The following is a 23,133-nucleotide window of genomic DNA, read 5'->3' on the forward strand; positions in this document are numbered from 1 at the left end:
CTGTGACAGTGGTCTGATTGCTTAAGTAGATTTTATTTGTGTAATCAGGTAACAAATATTAAATCAGGTATAGAGTTTCTTAAGTCAAGGTAGCCTTATTAATTAACAACATTGAACGTACTTTGTTACTAACAAAGCCTTTTATCAGGAATGTTATGGTCATTCAATACTTAAGTTATATATAACATACTCTCACAATTATGCCATTAAATAAACAGATTTAACATACGAACTGGTATTAACCTAAACACAACAAATTCTGCAGATGCTAAAAGTACAAAGCAACACACATGAATTGCAAGAGGAAGTCAGCATTTCAGGTGCCATCTATGAAAACGAATAAACAATCAACATTTCGGGCTGAGACCTTTTGTCAGGACTGGAAAGAAAGGGGGAAAATGACAGAATAAAAAGGTGGAGGGAGGGGAAGGAGGATAGCTAGAAGGAGAACGGTACAGATAAAGGGGTGGACAGGAAGGAATCTGTTAGGAAAGGAGAGTGGGCCATAGGAGAAAGGGAAAGAGGTGACCCAGGAGGAGGTGACAAGCAGGTGAGAAGAGGTAAGGGGCCAGAGTGGGGATTAGAAGAAGAGGGGAGGGGGATTGAGATTTTCTTTTAACTGGAAGAAATCAATATTCATGCCATCAGATTGGAGGGTATCCAGATGGTGGCCTGGTAGCTTCTCCACCAGAGGTAATGGACCTACATTTCTGATTCTCATTCACGTTGGGACACGTAGGTCCACACCCTCCTCTTGTGCCACGATGAGGCTACTCTCAGGATAGAGGAGCAACACCTTATGTTCTGTCTGTGTAGTCTCCACCCTAACTGCATGAATATCGATTTCTCCTCCCCTCGCTTCTTCTATTCCTCACTCTGGCCCATTACCACTCCTCACCTGCCTGTCACCTGCTCCAGGTCCCTTCCTCCTTCGCTTTCTCCTATGGTCCACTCTCTTCTCCTATTAGATTCCTTTCTCTCCAGCCCTTTACCTTTCCTACCCCCTGGCTTCCCCTATAATCTTATAGCTATTCCTTCCCTAACCCCTCCTTTTACTCTGGCATCTCTTTCTTTTCCAGTCCTGAAGAAGGGTCTTGGCCCAAAACGTCGACTGTTTATTCACTTCTATATATGCTGCCTGACCTGCTGAGTTCTTCCAGCATTGTGTGTGTGTTGCTTCGTATTGAGCTTTATTTGAATTGACATATTGAAGCTCATATCTGCATTCCTATGAAGAAATGGTTTTCAAACAATGCTGATTATCATACAGGATACGAGTACCTACTGGCACTATATCGATTAACATTAACTAGAATAAAAGTTGGCCAATTATCTTTGACAGTTAATTAATAACCAGGGGTTTATGAACCAGCATCGAAACTAGCTTTGAAAGTATGTATACAGTTCAGAGAGATTTATTTTATTCTTCTCTTTTCATTGCATTTTTGCCAACTGTACACTTCTTGGTACGCTCATAAGGTAACGAAGATAGGTATATATCAATGCAGATGCATAAAGTGATGGCATAACCTACTTTACTTTCTCTCTCTTAGTCCTCATCGCATTTTATCAACTCTGCCAAAATATTATCCTAACTTTGACCACCAATATTACTTAGCAATTCTGCACCTTAACAAGGTAGTCTGTAACAACTGTAAACACTCGAGATGCAATTTGGTTTGGAGAACTGCATTAATCTACTAGATAGGTATAAAAGAAAAGCAAAACTGGGCTTACTTTAGAAACTGTCCAAAGTCCTCACAGACTGCCTCACATCCTGGCCACTTACACACACCATGACCATATAATGGATGGTTGCACCCGTGCTCTTCATGGGATAGACTGAAAAGAAAAATCTACAATTATACATACTATTAAAATGAAGTCTCCGCAGAAAGTTATAATAAGGGGTATGGCATTAAAAACTGGTCTACACAAGATCCTGACATATACGTATGATAAATTAGTTAGACATTTATATGGATTCTAAGTTGGTGATGTGTAAGCAACATGGTTTATTGAAAAGCTTTTTGAAAAGGATCCTTGCATCACAACAATTACATGATTGAACATGTAGTGGTGCAGTATTAAGAGACGAAAAAGGAGTGTGTGGTCTGGTCTCTTTTGAACAATTAAAATTACGGTGAAGGTAAAACAATAAATTTACTTTGGAAAGATCTGAAATGGAAATTGATTTTTTTTAATGCAAGGGGAAATTACTTGCATTCCTTACATAGACGTAATAGAGAGGAAACAAACCTTTAATGTTGGGTAAGTACTTAATAAAGCAAACATATACATATCAATAAAATTCAAGCTTCACTGAAACCTCTTACTCATGGTTAAAGTGCAATCTTTATTTAGTTTGTGACAATATTTACTGTAAAGACAATAAAACCACGAAAAAAATTTTCACTGTTAAAAATTAAATGTATACAAAGGTAACAATCTGCACAGCATTTCGAATTACTCTAAGTTCAGCAAACAATTAAGCAGAATTGTCCAGAGTTTCATTAATAAATATGGCATGTTGCATTGTCAGTGTACTTTCAAGGTTCATTGCAATGACTGCAACAGAATTAACTTTGGAAGCAGAGTGCAATGAACTCAATGATCAGTACATTGCCAAGTGCAGGTATATTTCTAGTGAAATACCTGTTACATTTTAAGTGTTCATGTTTTAAATGGTTACGTTATTCATTTTTTCCAGCGATAAAAGACAATAAACAATAACACTGAACAACTGATGGCTTGGTAGCATGCCACAGTTAGTTCATGTATTAGTAAACATTAATAACTTAACCAGTCTACTAAAATTTTAATAATTCTATCTCTGATGGTTGTAGGTTGAGGGATATGGAAAACATGAGAGCAAGTCCAGTAGAAACCTCTCACTCAGTGTCAACAAGGCCATGGAGTTGACTTCAGGAGGAGGAAACTGGAGGTCTGAGGGCCAGTCCTCATCAGAAGGTCAAAAGTGGACAGGATCTACAACTTTAAATTCCTTGGTATTGTCATTTCAGAGGATCTATCCTGGACCAGCGTTTAAGTGCCATTACGAAGAAAGCATGGCATTGCCTGTACTTTCTTAGATGCTGCTAAGATTTGGCATGTCATCTAAAACTTTGACAAACTTCTATAGATGTGTGGTGGAGAGTATTTCAACTGGTTGCATCAGGCCTGGTATGGAAACACTAATGTCCCTGTATTGAAAAAGCCTACAAAAAGTAGTGGATATGGCCCAGTACATCATGGGTAAAGCCTTCTCTAACATTGAGCACATTTACACAGAGCACTATTGCAGGAAAGCAGCAACCATCTTCAAGCATCCCCACCATCCAGGTCATGATCTCTTCTCGCTGCTGCCATCAGGAAGAAGGTACAGGAGCCACAGGATCAACACTACCAGGTTCAGGAACAGTTATTACCAGACATCCCACCTCTCCCGGAAGTTCTGGGAGTCTCCCGCATATTAATAGTAGCTCCCTGATGCCCGCAAATTATATACAATATCACGGAAATCAATTTTTTTTTGAGAGAGCGCGCGCGAGACAGAGTGTGAGCGAGAAAGCAAGCCCGAGAGAGAGCGAGAAAGCAAGCGCGAGAGAGCGAGAGCAAGAGCGAGAAAACAAGAGTGAGAAAGCAAGCGCGAGAGAGAGTGAGCGAGAAAGCAAGCGCGAGTGAGAGTGGCCATGAGAGAGAGGGAGAGAGCGACCATGAGCGAGAAAGCGCGTGCGAGGGAGAGAGAGAGCGAGAGCAAGACCAAGAGCGAGAGAATTCCAAAAAAAGTCAGAGTGGCAGAGTGCTCCAAAAAAAGAAAATATAAAACGTACGCCACCGCAGACTACACTAAAGTGTACCCCTGCCTAGTAGGGGTCAAAAATAATGACAGTGTTGCTTGCTGCACTGTTTGCAACAATGACTTTTCTATTGCCCATGGTGGGTTAAGACTGTAAAAGACATGCTGAGGTGAGTTTAACAGGTGTCATTCATTCATTAGCATAGCTAACATTATTTAAACTAGCTGGCTGGCTGCTAAGGAGCTACTCTATTGCAGACATCCCATGTCTCCCGGAAGTTCTGGGAGTCTCCCGCAAATTGATGGTGCTACCTCCCTGAAATGAGTTCTTGCAGGGTGGGTTGTCTGTATTACCCCTCAACCATCAGGTTCTTGAACCAGAGGGGATAACTTCGCTTGCCCATCACTGAACTGTTCCCATAACCTATGGACTCACTTTCAAGGATTCTTCATCTAATGTTCTCCATATTTACTACTTGTTTATTTGTTTGTTAGTTAATTAATCGTTACTTCTTTTTTCTCTATCTTTTTGTATTTGCAGTTTCTTGTTTTTTTTATGCACACTGGTTGTCCATCCTGTTGGGTGTGGACTTTCATTGATTCTATTGAGTTTCTTATACTTACTGTGAATGCCTGCAAGAAAATGAATCTCAGAGTTGTATATGGTAACATACATGTTCTTGGACAAGAAATTTACTTTGAAATTTGAAAAACGTATCCATCTTTCAGTGGAATGCAAATTTAAAAGAAAAACAATCATGAAATCATAATACATGAACTTATCTTAAGAAATATGATGGTGTGGAGTGAAGTGAAACCATGAAAAAAAGCAGTAGCAAGCTAAAAGTTAGCATTGGTCTAAAAATAAATTTCTCCTTATGATTTAGAATTAAGTACATTTAGCTATATTGCTCATTTTCCAGTTATAACAAGCCTGAAAGGAGAATCTGACTTCACTTGACAAGGCACAGTTGATCCAGGTCATGTGGTGAACAGTCAGATGCTATCTCTGAACAACAGCGTTTTTATCCACATCCCCCGGTATTCATTACAATGCCATCAGGAATTTCATTATTAAATATCTCACAAGTATACTTGAAGTATCTTGTAGACAAGCTTTGATATACTATGAAATATCCTACAAAAATTAAGTAAAATAGATCGCAGGAATTTAACTTTCATATTCAAGCATTAAATTCAACTGATCTCCTTGAAAGGCATATGCAATGACACCACTACAGTCTACAGTTAATCGGGTTGGATTGTTGCTATCATTCACTTTTCTTTTTATGGAGTTTCATCATGCTGAGTATTTCTTCTGGTCAAGTACATGAAATCCTCCCAAGATGCAACCAATGATAAATATTGATCTGATGCTAATTTTGCCAGAGGCAATGAAAATTGTCTAATTTTAAAATTTATTTTCTGAACATAAACCTGGCTAATCCTTACACTTCTACAGTCAAGACTGAAATTGAGAACTCAATGCATACACTATTTATTACAATCTGTGACTAACCTCTTGCATTGCTGCATATTTAGAGTTTCAATACCATGCTAACTTAATAACATGCTTCAATATTATGAGCACCTCTCTGTATAGCAATTCACTAGCTGTGAATTTCACATCTATGTACACAGGCTTGTATTGCTGGACTGACCTAATAGCTCTCTGAATGTGATGATCAAGTAGTATTTATAAAGAGGCATCCAAATGCACTCCAATTAGCAACTTTGAAATCTGAATTACTGCTTTATTATTGATTAAAATTTCTGAAGAATGTAAATATTTTAAGCCTAAAAAAGATCTGATTTTGTTCTAAATGAAAGAAAGTAAGTCAGAAACACTGGAGGGCCAAAAAGACATACTATTTAAATGTGTGGGCAGGTACAGATTACAATAAAATTGCTGATAGAATATTCACATATAAAATGGGACATAACAGTGAATAAAACTCGTGCTACAGCTTAACACATCCTAATTTAAACAATATCACGGAGTCCTCTCCAGCTCACATTTGGCTGATTTACGTACAACCCATATATATATGAACAAATATTTGGGACACTGGTGATATGGATTTGACAAGTGCAATAGGGCTGCAGACATCTTCCACCGAACAGTTTACAGAATGGAACCCTGTCATTAACTGGGAAGGATCTTATTGAGTTCAGTTCTGGATACAATGGCATAAGTACATGTGTAGTTTAGAATAGTTAAAACAATATTTAGACTCCTTGGAGTACACAAGCTATGGTTATACCTCTGGAATATAGGAAGAATTAATTTGATCAGAACTTTCAAGAGATGAAGGAAAACTGATTGGATAGGTAAAAGACAGAATATTTCTGCTATTCAAAGAGAACAGGCCTTTCCATATACCAAAAAGCTAGGAGACATATTTTAAGTGTGACACGAAGAAAAGCTTCCATAGGTCTTTCAGGAGAGATGGTCGTTTAGAAACTGTATAAGCAAACAAAAGCTGATGTTTGATTAAGGTTAAATATGACACTGATCCAATTTCGTTAACCAACATTATTAAGCAGTACTGGAGAAAGTTGTACGAGTTACAGATGACTCACAATCTCACTGAACAACAAAATCAGCTTGTTGAACAGAATGGCCTAATCCCATTCCAATTATCTAGCTGAATGTTTTCTCATTTTGTAAGAAAGTAACATAACGGGGCCTGGAAATGAACAAAAACTGCCAAATATTTTATCTGCCTTTCAATCTTCATGTACTTTCACATGATGCTCAGCTAATTCTAAAGATGGGAAAGACAATTTAAGAGAGAGGAACTCAGTAAAGCTTATGATACTGCTCAATTTGCATTGATTTCCTCACAGAAAGTTCACAATTTGAGGTTCTGGAGCAGCTAACTATCTCTTGGGCACTTTTGTGCTAAGAACTGATGACATTCCCATCACAGAGCACCTACTGGTGCAGGTGACAGCTGCTGTAGAGACATAGAAGGAAACCAAACGGAGTCTTGCTGCTTTTACACAATTTCACAGAGATTCTGGAAACTGCTTAAAAGACACTTTGGAACTCACTTCTCTTCCTTACAGGAGCAGAAACAACCCTCCCCCTGCCCCCCCCCCCCCTAGATATCACTTCCTTGTGAGGAGCAAAAAACTAACTCCAACCGCAGAAGACTTGATCTGTCTATAGATCCTGAATAGCTCCAGGTTTGGAAATTGAACAAACAGTACTGCAGTCTGACTTCCAGAATGCTACACTAGCCAGTCTCACGAACAATGACTTGGTGTGCACATTCAAAATACTAATTACCCTTAAGAGTATGGGTGCCAATTCTCCTTTCAGTATAGCCTTTCAGGCAGCACGCTCTCCCATACCCCTCTAGCCTGTCACTCCAAACCATCTCCTCACTTGCAATAATTTTGTTATAAACAATTTTCAATACACTAATAGTGTTCAGATGCAAACTCATTTAGGGCAAATGACTGTGTAGAGTTAAGTCATACAGCTTGGGAGATACTGGTTCGTTGCATACCCTGCCATGTCACACTTTGGAAAGATCGTCAACGTCATATGTGATCCATAAATATACTCAAAGTTGATAGTGAATAGCCACTAAGTGAATGTTCCCATGTAAAACTACAGTATAATGTGCTATGTAGCTGCCAAAATATTCTAGCAATGATTGCTAATGCCCCCCAATCCAAAGTTGATTGCTGTCTCATAATTCTCCTTCATTTGTCTGTCTTTCACCGCTTATCATGTGCCCCTTTAAAGAAGGACCACACAGTGAGGATAAATATCTGCCCTACAGTTTTCCTTCCTGACAAGTCTAAGTTATGTAAGGGACTGACAATGGTTGGATTAGGGAAGAAAGGTGATTGATTATGCAGAAAATTGATCATCGCCAATTGCAATGACAATTGCTTAAAATGAACCTTAACTGAGTTTCACTGAAGTGAAATATTACTAGTATATTGTGGACTTTATTGTCTTTAAACTTAGGCATTCAATTCATTTCCCTACCCAGTGAATACATTTCCAAATCTATTTTTTTGTTATGTGCATTTACTGCTGTGGCAACAATACAGATTAGACACTACTGATAAACAGACAGTGTAAGCATTCAGTCTGTTTTTACCTCCAGAGCAGAGGATATCTAAAGTGTAATTAGAGAAGGAACATTAAGTGAGGGTTATTCATAAGGCAAAACATAGATTCTGTAACAAACCATTAAATTATAAGCTTTGTGAATTGTTTACTGATGTGCTACATTTCAGTATAGTTAACCATGTTGGTGTTATGTATTGTAGGAGAGGGTTGCTTGTTGTGCAGGGGAGACTCTAATGTTCTAAGCAATAAATGAAAATACGTTTTCAGATGTCGTGTGACCAGAGCTTGCTTCTTTTGCTCAGCTGGGAGATGAAGCTGTAGATGCTCAACAAGAACATCCTGCTGCTAGCTGCCTTCTTCCTCCTGCTCTTACTGCGCTGACTGTGTGACTCTTGTCCTTTGGGCTGCAGGGCTCCATGCTCCTTTGCTTCTGACACTGGCTGCTGTTTTCAGTTGGCAAGGTTGCACAGTGTGCAGCACAGAGTGAAGCTTAAACACGAGAGATTCTGCAGGTGCTGGGAATCTAAAGCAACACACACAAAATGCTGGAGGAATTCAGCAGGTCATGCAGCATCGATGGAAGTGAATAAACAGGTGATGTTTCAGGCCGAGACGCTTCTTCAGGATTGGAAAGGAAGGGGGAAGATGACAGAATGAAAAGATGGGGGCGGGGGGGTGGAGGGGAACGGGGATAGCAGAAGGTGATAGGTGAAGCTAGGCTAGTAGGAAAGGTAAAGGCCTTCTGATAGGAATCTGAGGACGGTGGACCATAAGAGAAAGGGGAGGAGGAGGTGGTGACAGGCAAGTGAGAAGAGGTAAGGGGCCAGAGTGAGGAACAGAAGAAAGGAGGGGAAGGAATTTTTTTTACTGGAAGAAGAAATCGATATTCATGCCATCAGGTTGGAGGCTACACAAATGGAATACAAGGTGCTGCTCCTCCACCCAGATGGTGGCCTCATCGTGGCACGAGAAGGCCATGGACCGACATGTTAGAATGGAAATAGGAATGGAAGTCAGCATTAAAATATTTGGCTGTCAGGTATTTCCACTTTTGGCAGGTGGAGCAGAAGTGCTCAACAAATTTACTTCAGGTCTCACCAATGCAGAGGAGGATACATCGGGAGCACGAACACAACAGGTAACTCCAGCAGATTTGCCAGTGAAGGGTTGCCTCAACTGGAAGGACTGTTTGGAGCCCTGTATGGAGGTGACGGAGGAGCTGAATGGGCAGGTGTAGCACTTTGGTTGCTTGCAGGGATAAGTGCCAGAAGGGAAATTAGTGGGAGGAATGGACAAATGGACAAGAGAATCACAGAGGAAGCAATCCCTGTGGAAAGTGGGGGGGGGGGAGTGGGGTAAGGGAGGTAAAGATTTGTTAGGTGGTAGTGAAACTTGCACATTTCCTACCCACTGTGTTGATGCAGGCATGTAATCTAGGGAGAATCATGGCATTTTACACTATGATCTTGATACACTGGTGGCTTTTATTATATTTGTGCTTTGCTGCTATAATTGGAAAGCTCACCAGTATGATGTGCTGTGGAAGCATGGGATCCATTTGTCAGGGCAGTACTCGTCACTGAAATAGGTGTCTAGCATTGAAGACTCCCTCAGGATGAAGAAATCAGGTGTGTTTACTGGAAGCATGGCATTCACCATCAGGATATCAGGACTTCTTGTGATACACAAGAGCCTCTAAAGAAAGGGCAGAGAATCCTCCCAATCATTCACAAGATTTGAATTGTTCAGAAAAGCCCATGTGGGTATATATTCAGAGTCAATGCCTACTAAGGGAGTATTTTCTTTGTGAACACATTCGCTGGGTCTCCTCTCTGATGCAGTGGCAAAGAGCAGACTGGGAAACATGACAGATTCACTGTGGCCAATTGGAATGAGCTTGTGGTATGACAATATGACATGAAGAGTCAATATGACATGAAGCCCTATGGAACAAGCAGTCCGGGTATGATAGCATGGATGAAGTTTTTCAAATTTCTGAGTCATGGCAACAGAGAAGAAACTAGGCCTACAAACACACTGCTCATAGGAGAGGTCCAGATAAAACGTGGTGTTGTTTAAGATTCATCTCCTACCTTAAGGTTCCCAACCACTTAGAGAGCATAACCATGTTCGACACTGTAATACCTACAGGAGTGCTGCCAGCAATGCCACAACTGTTGCAACTAGTGAATGAAAAACTGAGCAGCTAACTGCTTAAAAAATAAATTTGTTAGTTGTAGTACACCTTGTATATTTTGGAAAGTACTTCAGCAGTTTACAGTAAGTTGTAAAGCTGTCCAGTTGTGCATCCCAATGCCAGGCAAGTGTCCCTTTAAAAAGGAAGAAAAGCAACAATTGGGCATGATATGCTTCTGGCTTAGGTGGAACTATTCCATGGTATTTCGTAGTGTTTTGAATTCCAATTTATGCCTTTTCAAGCATGATGTGAATAGTAACCATTATCAGGTGTGCACCTGATGCAGGGAAAGGTTAGACTAACACAATTGTGTGACTGATACCGTCTCAATTTTAGCCAGAAATGATGAACACAAAAATCAAAACTGAATTGCATAGCAATGGAGGGAAAAAAAGGAAGAGCTACTTGATTAATTTCTAGGCAATATTAGCTTTAAGATGCAGCGTAATTCAAAATTTTAGATGGTTAAAGAAATGTTGAATTGATTGCAATTTAAATATTTATGTGCTTATTAAATAGGATAGCATATGAATATAATATGGTATTAATGTTGTACTGTGTAGCTCAATCAAGACACCAGTCCCAAACTCTGTCAGTCAGTGGTTGGGAAGGCACCTAGGCTACAATTTGATACTTTATTATAATGCTTAGTTTGCTCATTTACCCACATCGTTTTGGTGAAGTTATTTTATCTTTCAGGTGGCTGAGATAGATTTGAGTATGATCTCAAACTTCAAAATGAAATGATAATGATTGAAATGTTTGCCAGACATTATTTCAAACTGCATTTTAGAAATGCTTTCCTGTATATTGTAAAATAATGTAACCTTGGGCTTACTCGAATAATTACTTATACCTCAAGTTACTTTTCAGAGAGTTGCTCCCAGTACTTACTGATGAACTCAACACTGCAGTACTGGTACGTGACCATACTGTAGAAGGATGCAGGTGATGTATTATTTACGTGAGAGAAAATGTATCATAAGTCAAAGATGACGAATGATACCTATGCAACCTGACATGGCATAAATACCAAAAATCATAGCTCCTCCAAAACATGAGAATTTAACAGTAAAAAGCAGTCAAAACTTACATGCTTAAACCGCTTTGGTCCAAAACTGAAATATCTGCAGTTTTCTTTCTTTTCTTGCAAGAACACTTGCTCATTTACCTGAGGTTGGAACAGCTTCCATCTCCACAAACATTTTATGATCATTAGTGTAGTTTCTTTAAGGCAGACCTGCTACTGCAAAATGTTTCATTTTAGATTTGCAGTAATCTAACTAAGTTACAGTGATCTAATACAATGTTATATGTTAACACATCATCAGTCATCTGCTATGGATTGGTCACCATAATTTTAAGCAAACCATCCAGCAGTTGTCCTGAAGAAGGGTCTTGGCCCGAAATGTTGAATGTTTATTCTCCTCCATAGATGCTGCCTGACCTGCATTTTGTGTGTTACTCAGAAGTTATTAATATGTAAGCCAAACACTAAAGCTCCTCTATGAAACATGTGTAACAAAACCAAGTATTTGTTAAGTACTTTACAATTTAGTAGTTTAGCACAGGCAGAAATCTTCCACAAAAACATACATCAGTTCAAACGAAAAAAAATCTTCCCCTTGAACTTCTGACTTGCATGGAACCATATGTTGAAAGCTGTTAATGAATTCACCACAGTAACAAAGAAGGCATTACAACTTGAGGCATATCCCACTGCTAATGATTACCAATCCAACTTTCATTCAATTTTACATTTTGAAATTACTGCCATAATTTTAATTTAACATCTAACCAGTATTAATTATGATACTAAATTTCCTCAGGGATGCTTATTTTATCATAACTCCCGTAAAACGTCAATGGAAGTAAGGTAACTGGCCATTGGACTCTTCCTCTTGGAGTGCCTAGAGTTTATCAGCAGTGGTAGGAAAATGAGATCAAAAGAAATACAGTAGATTCCAGTTAATTGGACCATCCGCTTATTTCTGACAACTCTTATAGAACAAAAACTAAACAATAAAATAGCCAGGATCCCTTTCATTTATTTGGGACACCATGCCACTTAATTGGGAAATTAAGCATTTTAAGGTATTGGCAATCATCTTGAACATTACAATGAAAATGAAATAGTTGGAGGATGCAGTTGTTGAAAGCATTGTATGAAGGCAGTCCATTATCTGCACTAGGTGTCTTCGCTGATTTTGTTCATCTACAGTTAATCAATAGTACACAGCAGCATACGCTGGATGAATTCCTCCGTCTATAACTATAAGGAAACAATAGTTTTATAGTACTGTAGTAGTGTTCTAATTTGTTCTGTATTTCATTTAAGAAAATAATTTATTACACAGTTAAATGGTAATTGTAATTTTTATACCTTGATGGGGCTAAAATATACTGGTCCTGATGAGTCCTGATTAACCGGATTCCATTGTACATTGTTCATGTTGCACTCAAGATTGTTCAATGCCTCAAAAGATCAAATGCTGTAAGCTGTAGGATGCCTTCACTTGGACAACACTTGCTTACCATGTTCACAGCTGATCAGGTGGGAGACAGTATGATAAAAGGAAGAGCAAAGGCTCAATAACACTAGGAATTCTGTCTTACAATCATATTGTTTGACTAACTTTGCCTATTTAACTTGGAGGAATGTACAGACAAGATTTCCATAGCTTGCTCACTTTAAGGTGCTCCAGCCAATACTAACCATGCTATTGACTGCTTTAGCAAGAGTGCCTAGCAACACTTCCAATCAAATAAAAGTTACCCTGCACCTCTCGAAGGCAAGTGTCTAGTGGAATACAATTTAAAGCTGACTGTGACCTAGTACAAGACATAGCATAACATGAGGATAAATAGGGTTTAGCGTTGGAGGCATTAATCAACAGAGAGAAAGCACTGTTCTCTCTTTCTACATGGGGATGAACATCTCCACAATGTCCTCCTTGCTCAACTCACAAAAATCACCAGTCAGGTCTGAAACTTGCATTCGTATTTTAAGCATACCCTCATACATGTATCACTATTCTAAATTAACAGCAACTAATTACGCAGATTGCATATATTGTCTGCAAATCAACTACGGTAGGTACGTCAGCCAGATAGCAGGTGCAATCCTTTAATACACTTGCTTCTCCTTTCCACGACCAGACGGCACTCAAAAAGAATGAGCAGACAAAGGCTTTTGTGTTACCTTACAACTGAAGACAGCACACAACATGACTGGAACAGCTTTGTCCCTTTAATATGACAATATATTAAATCACATTTTTTTTGTGGCGCTGCATAATACAGCTACCTCAGCACACCAGTTTGAGCTACCGGTTTGATTCTGAGCTCTGCTAATATATGTATGGAGTTTGCACATTCTCCCTGTGACTCCATGGGCTTCCTCTGGGTCCTACCACACCCAAACGATGGCAGTTGGATTAATTAACTACAACAAATTATGCCTAGTGCTACCAAGATAACACCAAAGAACTGATTGCGCAAGAGGAAGTTGAAAGAACACGCACCAGTCCTTACTGAGGGGTCAGTGGTGGAAATGGTGAGCAGCCTTAAGTTCCTGAGCCCAATACATTGATGCAATCATGATGAAGGCACACCAGCGGCTCTACTGCATTAGGAATTTAAGGTTTTGATATATCAACAGACTCGAGCAAATTTGTGCAGATATACAGTGGACAGCATCCTGACTGGTTACATCACAGCCTGGTACGGGGGCTCCAATGCACCAGACTGCGAAAGATTCAGCTAGCTCCATCACAGCACATCCCACCCCTGCAACTGAGGACATCTTCAACAGTGGGAGCCTCAGGAAGGCAGCAGCCATTATTAAAGACTCTCACCATCTAAGACATGTCCTTTTCTTGTTACTACCATTATGTGTCAAATGGTTGTTGTGATGTGTCTAGTTTGGTAGTGTAAGTGGGTAGTGGTTGTTGTTCTTGCTCTCAGCTTCCAATTCCTTTGGACTTCACCAGTGAGTCTGAGAGGGGGATCCTGATGACTGGGCTTCCCAAGACCTCCGTACCTTTCGCCCAGGCATGTGCCCTGGAGAGGTCATCCCAGTGAATAATTTCCATTGTCCTTCATGACAGATAGATCATCATCACCATCAGGGAGGAGGCACAGGAGCCTGAAGACCCACAGTCAGTGGTTCAGAAACAGCCTCTTCTCTCCTTCATTAGATTCCTGAATGGTCAATGAACTCATGAACACTACTTCGTTATTCTTTTCTCTTTGAAGAATTTATTTTGTAATTTATTGTAATTTTATACCTTTACACTAATGCTACAAAACAATAAATTTCATGTAATACGGTGATTCTAAAACCTGATTCTGACTCACCTTGGATCAATTCTGCCTGAGACCCTCTAAAACCATCAGTAGAGTTTATCACTGAAAATTAGCAGCTCTGCTCCAGCAACGTTGAAGTCATTTGAGGTGATACGTGTAGGAGACCAGATGCTGCCATCAAACTAGAATTGCACTCTGACTCCTATTGGAATTCATTTATTCCTCCTGAGTACATTGTGAACACTAGCCTTCTACCCAACATATAACTATCAGCAGGACATATACTGTAAATGCACGTCTGTGCATTTCACACCAAACTGAAAGCAAATTCAGTTTTCATTTCAACATAGGATATAATTTCAACCTAGCAAGTCTTTGCTCTTCCCATTTCCCATTAATTTCCTCTCCCTCCCCCAGATTGAACCCCTCAGCTATACTTGCAGTGGGAAAACAATCTACCAACCTACACATCTTTGAGATGCGGAAGGAAACTGGAAAATGGGGGTGGGGGCTACAAGGACACAGTGGGGACGTGAAAACTCTACACAGAGAGCACCAGAGTTCAGCACTGAACCGGAGATGTGGAACCGAGAGGAAGTAGCTCTATTAACTGCACCATTGCGTTGCCATTACGAGAGCCAATGAATCATAAAACTTTAGAGCTGGCATCTCCAGCTTTGCACTACCTTCTCAGTATTACAATGAAGTGTTTGCTCAGATTGTATGGTCAAGTGCATTTTATTCTAAAACTTTTGGCTCAGAAGACAATGAGTTACCATCAAGCCAAGACACACAGATCTGGATGACAGCTCTTCGGCAAATTTTTCATGCCCTAATATTTTTCCATATGTTTAGTAACACAAAATGATGGATCTATATCTTAATGATTTTGCTTTTTACATTTCCAAGATGAAAGGAAAACAAGAATAAATTTTCTGGAAGTATGCAACCATACAAAGTACCAATGAAGAACATCAAAAATTACTCTGCACCACCGGACAATTAAAGCTCTACTCCTAAATCGTAATTATAGATGAAAATATTTACTCTGACACAGCTGGTAAGAGGAAGAAGCAACAACAGCAGGCACAGAAACAAAATTTGAACCTCCACAGTAGAAATAATGGCATGACAAGAATCCCAGCTTAGATGTGTGTAGTGGTTTTAAGATTAAATACCTTTAAATGTTTCACTATGAAAATAAAAATTGAAATGGTTAATGAGAATGAAGATAAAAGGAATGACAGAAAGATTAATCATCAGCCATAGACTGAAGCCCCTTGAAATTTATCCTTGAACCCCTACAACTTCCTTCTACAGAGGGACATGTGGAGGAGAAGAGGTCCATGGCTGAACCTTCGGAGAAGCATGTTTTACAGTGAAATTGAGAAACAAAACATTGCAGATACACAGGTGCTAGAAATACGAAATAAAAAGTGTGAAATTGTAGCAAGAGACATATTATCAACCTGTGAAAGGCATCATAGTAAATGGTTGCACTAAGTGCTGTAATTCTGTGATCTATAACATCAAGATGAAATGCACCTCAAAAATGTCTAGCAGCTGTTGAATCAGTATTTCTATTTTACTCAGGAAATATAAGCAAAGCAAAGGTGCAAAATAATTTTCTGTTAACCTTTACTTTCTACGGACAAGGCAACTTAAAATATTGAATGATTTTTAAAAATCATGAGAAATACAAGTTTGAAGCCATTGGACCAAATACTGATTTTTGTAGATTCAAATGATGGCAGTTTTTTTTTAACCAGTTCTCAACTAATGGAAGTGGAATATTTGCCAATTTGAAATTATGATTTAGACAAATTAAAAAAAGACTTAGAAGGAGACAAACATATCAATTTTCCTTCCATGCCTGTGCACTATACTGCTGCAGCATTAACAGATTTAATTAGAAACCCTACATTGTTTGGAAAACTAACATAATGAATCTTATTTGGAAATATGTAGTTAACATAACAGGAACAAAAGACATTGGATCAAAACATTCAAAGGGAAATAAATATTAAAAATGTAAATCAAAATGAACTAGACACATGCATCCTGTTTATTCAGAACAGGAGTGCAATGGTTAAACATTTTTGTCTGCATGTTGTACACTGACCAATCCACCTGCAGGCACAAATCCAATGCCCTTTGCAGAGTGGGACAGACTGCCATATGGACTCAGACAGCTTACAATCTGTACAACTTTGGACTACAAGTGCCTAGGGGTCTGTCCTATATTAGCACCACCTGTGCTATCAAATCTCTTAGATAGACTGAACTGGCCATCATGGTCTCAAGAACATATTTCATAAATTCAACTAGGTCAAACGCACATGAAGAGCAGGCTGACTTCAGCTAAAACAAATTTACTCTGATTTTCCAACAGAAACTGCATTATTCTGACAAAGCAAAATATATTCTAGATGCAGATAAAGCTGTACCAGAAGTATTTAATTGAAGGTGTTGTAACAGCTTTTCTACAAAATATATAATTACTTTTAGATATATTGCATAACAAGCCATAACTGCAGTGCAATCAAAAACTGCTGAAGCATTCACAAAAGTAGTCAACCATGCTTTTTTCAGGAGAATCATTTATAAATGACAATTACACATTAAGAACACATATTATGATTTAGTAAATAGAACTGCAAGCAGACAGCTATTAAACTCTTTATACAATATTTTGTCTTTCAAATAAAATTGGTATAAATAGGAATGCCATTTAGAATATTTCAAGTGATCTTTAGTGCATTGGATAGATACTTGGAAGCAAAATATCTACAGACACACGCAAAGAGAGTAAGGAAACAGTAAAGGGATTCCACCTTAAAAGGACAAACATAATCAAAATGAGGCGAATCATCTACTCCCGTGCTTGTCTCATTCCTCGATTATTAAAATGATTTCCAATTCAAAAATATTTCAATATTTACATCACATTACTATAAATGGACAAAATAGGCAAAAGTAATGCATGCTTCATACAAATTTGTAGTATTTAAACGTATGAAATGTAAATTTTTCAGAAACCCTGCTAATATCAAGCTAAGTGGGGTGTAACATATATGCATAAATTTTAATCAGCTTGAAAACTTACAATATAGGCATTGTAAACTGGCAATATCTAACCTCTGAGGACAAAAATGCAAAAGATCCACTTTAATTTTATCTCTTCCTCTATGCTGTACCTTCCTGGCTCCTCCTATTAATATTACATGTGTACATTTCTCATTTTTCTATTCACTATTCTTATTTCAACAGCTGTTGTGATCATGCAGCAGCTTTGTTCAGTCAACAGTAATATACTATAAAAATCACCCACCAATGCTATTCTGGTATGCTCAACAGAATAACTTTACAGTGTTTTACCTTCTCTAAAACTACAATAATAATAAAAAAAAGTGTAGTGATTTTTTGATAAAAACTGTAAAATTTTAATGTAATCTGTTTTAAGCTCTACTGGTGCCTTTTCAATATCAACCAGTCATGTAATTAGCTACATTTAAAGGTAAATGAATTGAACAACAACCACCATTTACTGCACAAATGATGCAGAAACGCTATTCCCTCTCCCCTTGTGTTTTTTTAAAAATAACATCAGTGGATTAATATCTTCACACCACAATATGGATGTTGGTCTTTACCAACGATCTTCATCAAAACTGTTTTTTCCTCCCATACACTCAAGGGTTTTACCCTGAATGATTTAATTAGAAATTTCCTTGTGTAAGACAAATTAAAGAGGAGAGTAGGGGTGTTGTGCCAAATCAGATTATTTATTTCCTTAACAGATTGCTGCTACTCCAAAGCCCAGAGCTGATGTTGATGGATGCTAGGTGGAATGTGGAACAGGAACAGACATATCTGCCCATTTCATACAGAACAAAAGTTCTTATTATACTAACATTTCTTCTAATAGTGTATCAGTAACATCTTTAAGACTCTTAAGAAAGTTGCCCTTACTTAAGGTGACATAAAACAATCTGTCCATTGACACGATTTTAGACCATGGAGGTTTCTTTCATTTATAATGGAACTAGGCACTATAACTATCTGTGGAAAGTTTCAGGTGTCATGTGAAATCTGGTCAGGCACCATAACGCCTGACAAGACTGCAACTAAAGCCTTAAATGCATCTGTGGGCACCCTTCCTCAGATATTTTTGTGTACTACTTATGGGCAAGGCTGTAATTTAATCACATTGAGCAAATGGAGAGCATACACCAATTATGTACAAAGAAAAACACATCTAGCATAGCACTTCTTTTCTGCAATGAACATTACAAGAGTTAACCCCATCTTGTCAAGAGAATCAGTTCTTTTGAACCTGACATTGAGAGGTCAGAACCCCTTTAATTATAATTTTAAAATAAAATTAATAAAAAGCCAGATCTCATTTTTTAAAAGTAGATTACTTCAGTAAACTGGAAGGTAGGGAATGCAACTATTATTCAATGTGGACTAAACAAAATTGGGAGATTGCAGGATAAGTAGCCTAATACCGATTTTCAGGTAAAATAAATTTTAACTTGAATAGGACACAAAATTAATTGATTCAGAGAATCCTGGTTTATGTGAAGAAAATTACCTATGTAAGCAAATCTGACTTGTCTGAAGTCAAAAAGATGGGAGAATCTGTTAAATGTTTATATACTTAGATTTTCAGAACGCATTTGATAACATGCCTGCAGTTTCACAAAAAACGGACCAGTGAAGTTGTGGACTGAAAATTGGTTTACTGACCGAAAAGTGGCCTGATTTTAGGATTTAACAAAATTTTATAATGGATTATTACTGGGTCCTTGGCCATTACGATCTCCATTAATGGCTTAGATGGATAGAACAAATGTAGTGTGTCCGAGTTTCCTGACATCATACATCTAGGTAGGAAAATGAGCTGTAGAAGGATGTAGAGTCTCAATGGGATATAGACACAGGTTAAGAAAGTACATTGGTATGTGACAGATGGAGGGTGAAGTGTACAAATGTGACATTCAATTGGCAAGTAAAACAGTAACACAGAATAACTTAAATGGTGAGAAATGATTACATTTTAGTATGGAGAAAGGGCTTAATGCCCAGCACAAATTCAGAAGAACAATTAGCAATGTGAAAATGGCAAATTAGCCTTTATTACCAAGGGTGTGGTACAAGTGCAAAGATATCTTGCTGTATTTGATAAACTGTGCTGTTTGGGTCTTCAAACTCAAGAATAGACACAATTACTTTGGTTGCTTTGATTGATGAATACATTCAATACTGATGGATTTTGACTGAGGCTCTAATGCAAAGCAGAGCATAGAAATGCTCAGTGGTATCTCATAATACTTAACTGGGGAGCAGTTCCACAATTTTTGTACATCCACATTTCACTGTGCTTTGAGGCCTGCTTCAGTCTGACTTAAAGTGGACCTGCCTGAACAGGGTTCTGTTGTGGGGGTTAACAAAGAAACTCCTTTAAGAATATATTTAAAGGAACCTCAGTTTGGCCCACCACCCCTACTAGCTCACATTCTATCATATCCCTTCCAGCTACCAAACTCCACCATGATTAAGTTCCCTCATGGGAAACTGGCCCAAAAAGGTTAGGTCACGTGTGATCCACAGCAAATTCAACCCAAAGTTAGCTTGGCAACAGGAGAATTAGAGCAATGGTCGTGGGCTGTGACAAGCAATATTTCATAGGGATCAATGCTGTTTCCAATATGTATGACAATTTGGATGTGGGTGTAAGCAACACCATCATCAAGAGTTGGGTGCTTACTGATCTGGTTAACACCAGATGGTGCAATCCGAGTCATATTACGATCCAGGAACAAGTTTGCAGACTGGATATTGAACTTCTTACTGTTGGACTTCAGCCACATTCCACCGTGATACAACACTTGGCGGCATGGGAGGTCGTTCCTGCCTGTGGCCATCAAACGTGCAGCTCCTCCCGTGGAGGGTCAGACACCCTGAGCCAATAGACTGGTCCTGGACTTATTTTCTATCTGGCATAGCTTGCATTTTGCTGTCTGATTGTTGGTGGTTTTTGTATTGCTATATTTATGCTCTATTCTTGGTTGGTGCGGCTGTAACAAAACCAAATTTCCCTCGGGATTAATAAAGAATATCTATCTATCTATCTAAGTAGGCAAGATTGTGAAGATTGGTGGAGTTGTTGACAGTGTGGTGGGTATTCTAATGTTATAGGGTAATATTGTTGCTCATTGATGAAATGGGCTGAGAAATAGCAGTGGAGTTTAATCCCAATAATGTGTGGTGTCACATTTTGGTACTAATAATGAGGTCAGAGCATACATCATGAATGATAAGGTCCTAGGATTTTTTTTAAGGACAGAGAGACCTTAGCATACAAGTCCAATGTTCCTTGAAGGCTGCAGTGCAGGTAGATAACGTAATTAAGGTGGCTTATGGGATACTTTCCTTCATTAGTTAGGGGCTTGAGTACAAGAACAGGGAGGTTATGCTCCAATTGATCAGACCTCAGCTGAAGGACTACGTGCAATTCTGTGACAGAGGAAGGATATGACTTCTTTCCCAAGCTCCCCTGCTATCCCAGCAGACACAGGTGGTTTTCTGTATGCACTCCACAAACACAGAAAGTGCCATGTATTTGCAGGATCTTATCCTCTCAAGTAAGAAACTGAAATGCCACATACCTTGGTAGGCAGACATGAAAGATCTGCTTTGGCCATTTGAAAAAAAAAGCAGTGAGCTTTCTTCACTGTCCCAGACAACACTCTCTCAAGCACCATCACCAAAAAGGATTATGTGTGTTCACTTAAACATTTGCAATTTCTGGGACTTCGTTGTACTCAAATTGGCTAAATCGTTTGTCTATAAGACAATAGTCAATATAACCAAGATGATCCATCAGTTGTAATGCATTTTAGGATATCCTAAGGAAATTATGTAACTGAATTTTCAATACATTAAATTCAGCTATATAATACAAGGTCTTTCAACTGTAAGTATGTAAAACCTGCTGAGCAGGAGTTTAGTGCATTATACTGCAATTCATCTTCAATGAATTGTGAATCTTTATCATGACAATTACCAAGCATCAGACCCCTGCGATACCTTTTGCAAACCATGGTATATTCTGACAGAAAATGAAGTATTAGTAGAAATTTCAATGAAGGTAGGAGTAGAAGTCATGCCCCTACTGCAGAACTCTCTGCACAAAACAGAATAGCAACAAAACTATGCACTCTTTGTCTGAACATAAGGTTGTGCAGAATACCATTAGCATTGCATGGCTACTTACCTACACAATTCTTCAGAGAGCTCAATTTTTCATGGTGAAAAAGAAATATTAGAAGGACAATCAGGCACCATAACACACATATTAGGTTATGATAAATAGATGGCTATACCACCAGTCGAACAAGTGAGGGCAATCAAAGGACTTAGAAGATAAAAACAAATTAGTTGGATCAGTGGTGGACATTAAATAATGTCTATGAATGCCTACCATTCCCTTTTTGGAGTGTGACCCGTAGACTGTCCATTCATCAGCGTTGCTGGTAGTGAGGTCTTAGGTGGTGCTGCAGTAGAACAAATTGAGCTAGTGGAAAGGTCTAGACTGCCATTTTTGGTTACACTTTCTTCCATTGTGTGAGCTCCAGTCACATCTTTCCAGAGCTGCTGCAGTTCTGTTGGAGTCATGCCTGTGTCAAACAGCAATAGCCCAACATTGTATAATTAGGTCCATGAACAGTAGACTTGTCCTTTCGCACATACTAATTAAAAAAAAAACAAAGTATATGTAAACAAGGTCTGATGTTAATTAGACAAATCTTAAATATATTCCGAGGCACTGCAATACTTCTAACATGACAGAGTGTAACCCACTGTATGTTCAGTTGGTGTTGATAATTAAAAGTAAATTCTTCAGATGTTTGCAATAATTGATCTATTCATTTTACTACAGATTGCAACATAATGACTGCTCTGCATATTCATCCTTCTTTTGAAAGCACAGCACTTAAACTTACCATTGCTGATATTTTGCAATACATTAATGGCAAATACATTCATCTTTAAATATAAAAGCATAATTGAAAATAATGTGCTGTAAATGTAACCAATTCATTTGCACCATATTCAAAGGCCTTTTATAATTTTACTACAAAATTAGAATATTATGTCAGTAATTATTTTTTAATCACCTGTCTTTATCATTAAAATTTTATTTCATTCAAAAACCAATGTGGAAGGTTGAAAGCAGAAAGCAAAAATCCTGTGGTTCTAACTATATTTTAATTACAAATCACAATTAAATATTCAAGCACTTTAGATCAGTGAGAATACTTGGTCAGAATCTAATTTATTACTTCCATTTTAGGTGCAAGGATTGGATAATAATCTGAAAATGATCAGCCAAAATATCTTTACTTTACTAAACTACTGCTAAAAATTTTAATTATGGTAGCATTGGAGAGTGTAGGTCTAAAAGGCAATAGACTCCAGAGAGTCTAAGTGGTTAAGAAGTGTGAAATGAGACTGATAGGATTTTTACATGTTCTGGGCAGATAGTTTGCATATCAAAGAATAGTAAATTATAGCAGGACAGTAGAACAATCTTCTCACTATTAGCTGAGCAATAACAACTAGAAAATCAAGCAGGAGGAAGGTCACAACATAGATTTTCCTATTTCTTTATACTGAGCTTTCATTTCCAAACATGATAATACTAGAAATATTAATTTCTCGCAA

The 23,133-nt window shown here is 38.3% G+C and overlaps 1 protein-coding gene across 13 annotated transcripts in view; it reads right to left on the minus strand.

Annotated features, from left to right (window-relative positions):
• Positions 1-23,133, minus strand: part of foxp1b (forkhead box P1b) — a 559,907-nt gene that overhangs the window by 63,320 nt on the left and 473,454 nt on the right. For all 13 annotated transcript variants that reach the window (XM_072280576.1, XM_072280573.1, XM_072280566.1 and 10 more), the window contains 2 exons: positions 21,890-22,085; positions 1,738-1,842 (listed from right to left, as the gene is read on the minus strand). In XM_072280576.1, the coding sequence (XP_072136677.1) occupies positions 1,738-1,842; positions 21,890-22,085 (301 nt within the window). The remainder of the gene's footprint in view (positions 1-1,737; positions 1,843-21,889; positions 22,086-23,133) is intronic.

The sequence above is a fragment of the Mobula birostris genome, chromosome 16 (genome assembly GCF_030028105.1).
Source record: "Mobula birostris isolate sMobBir1 chromosome 16, sMobBir1.hap1, whole genome shotgun sequence".
NCBI lineage: Eukaryota > Metazoa > Chordata > Chondrichthyes > Myliobatiformes > Myliobatidae > Mobula > Mobula birostris.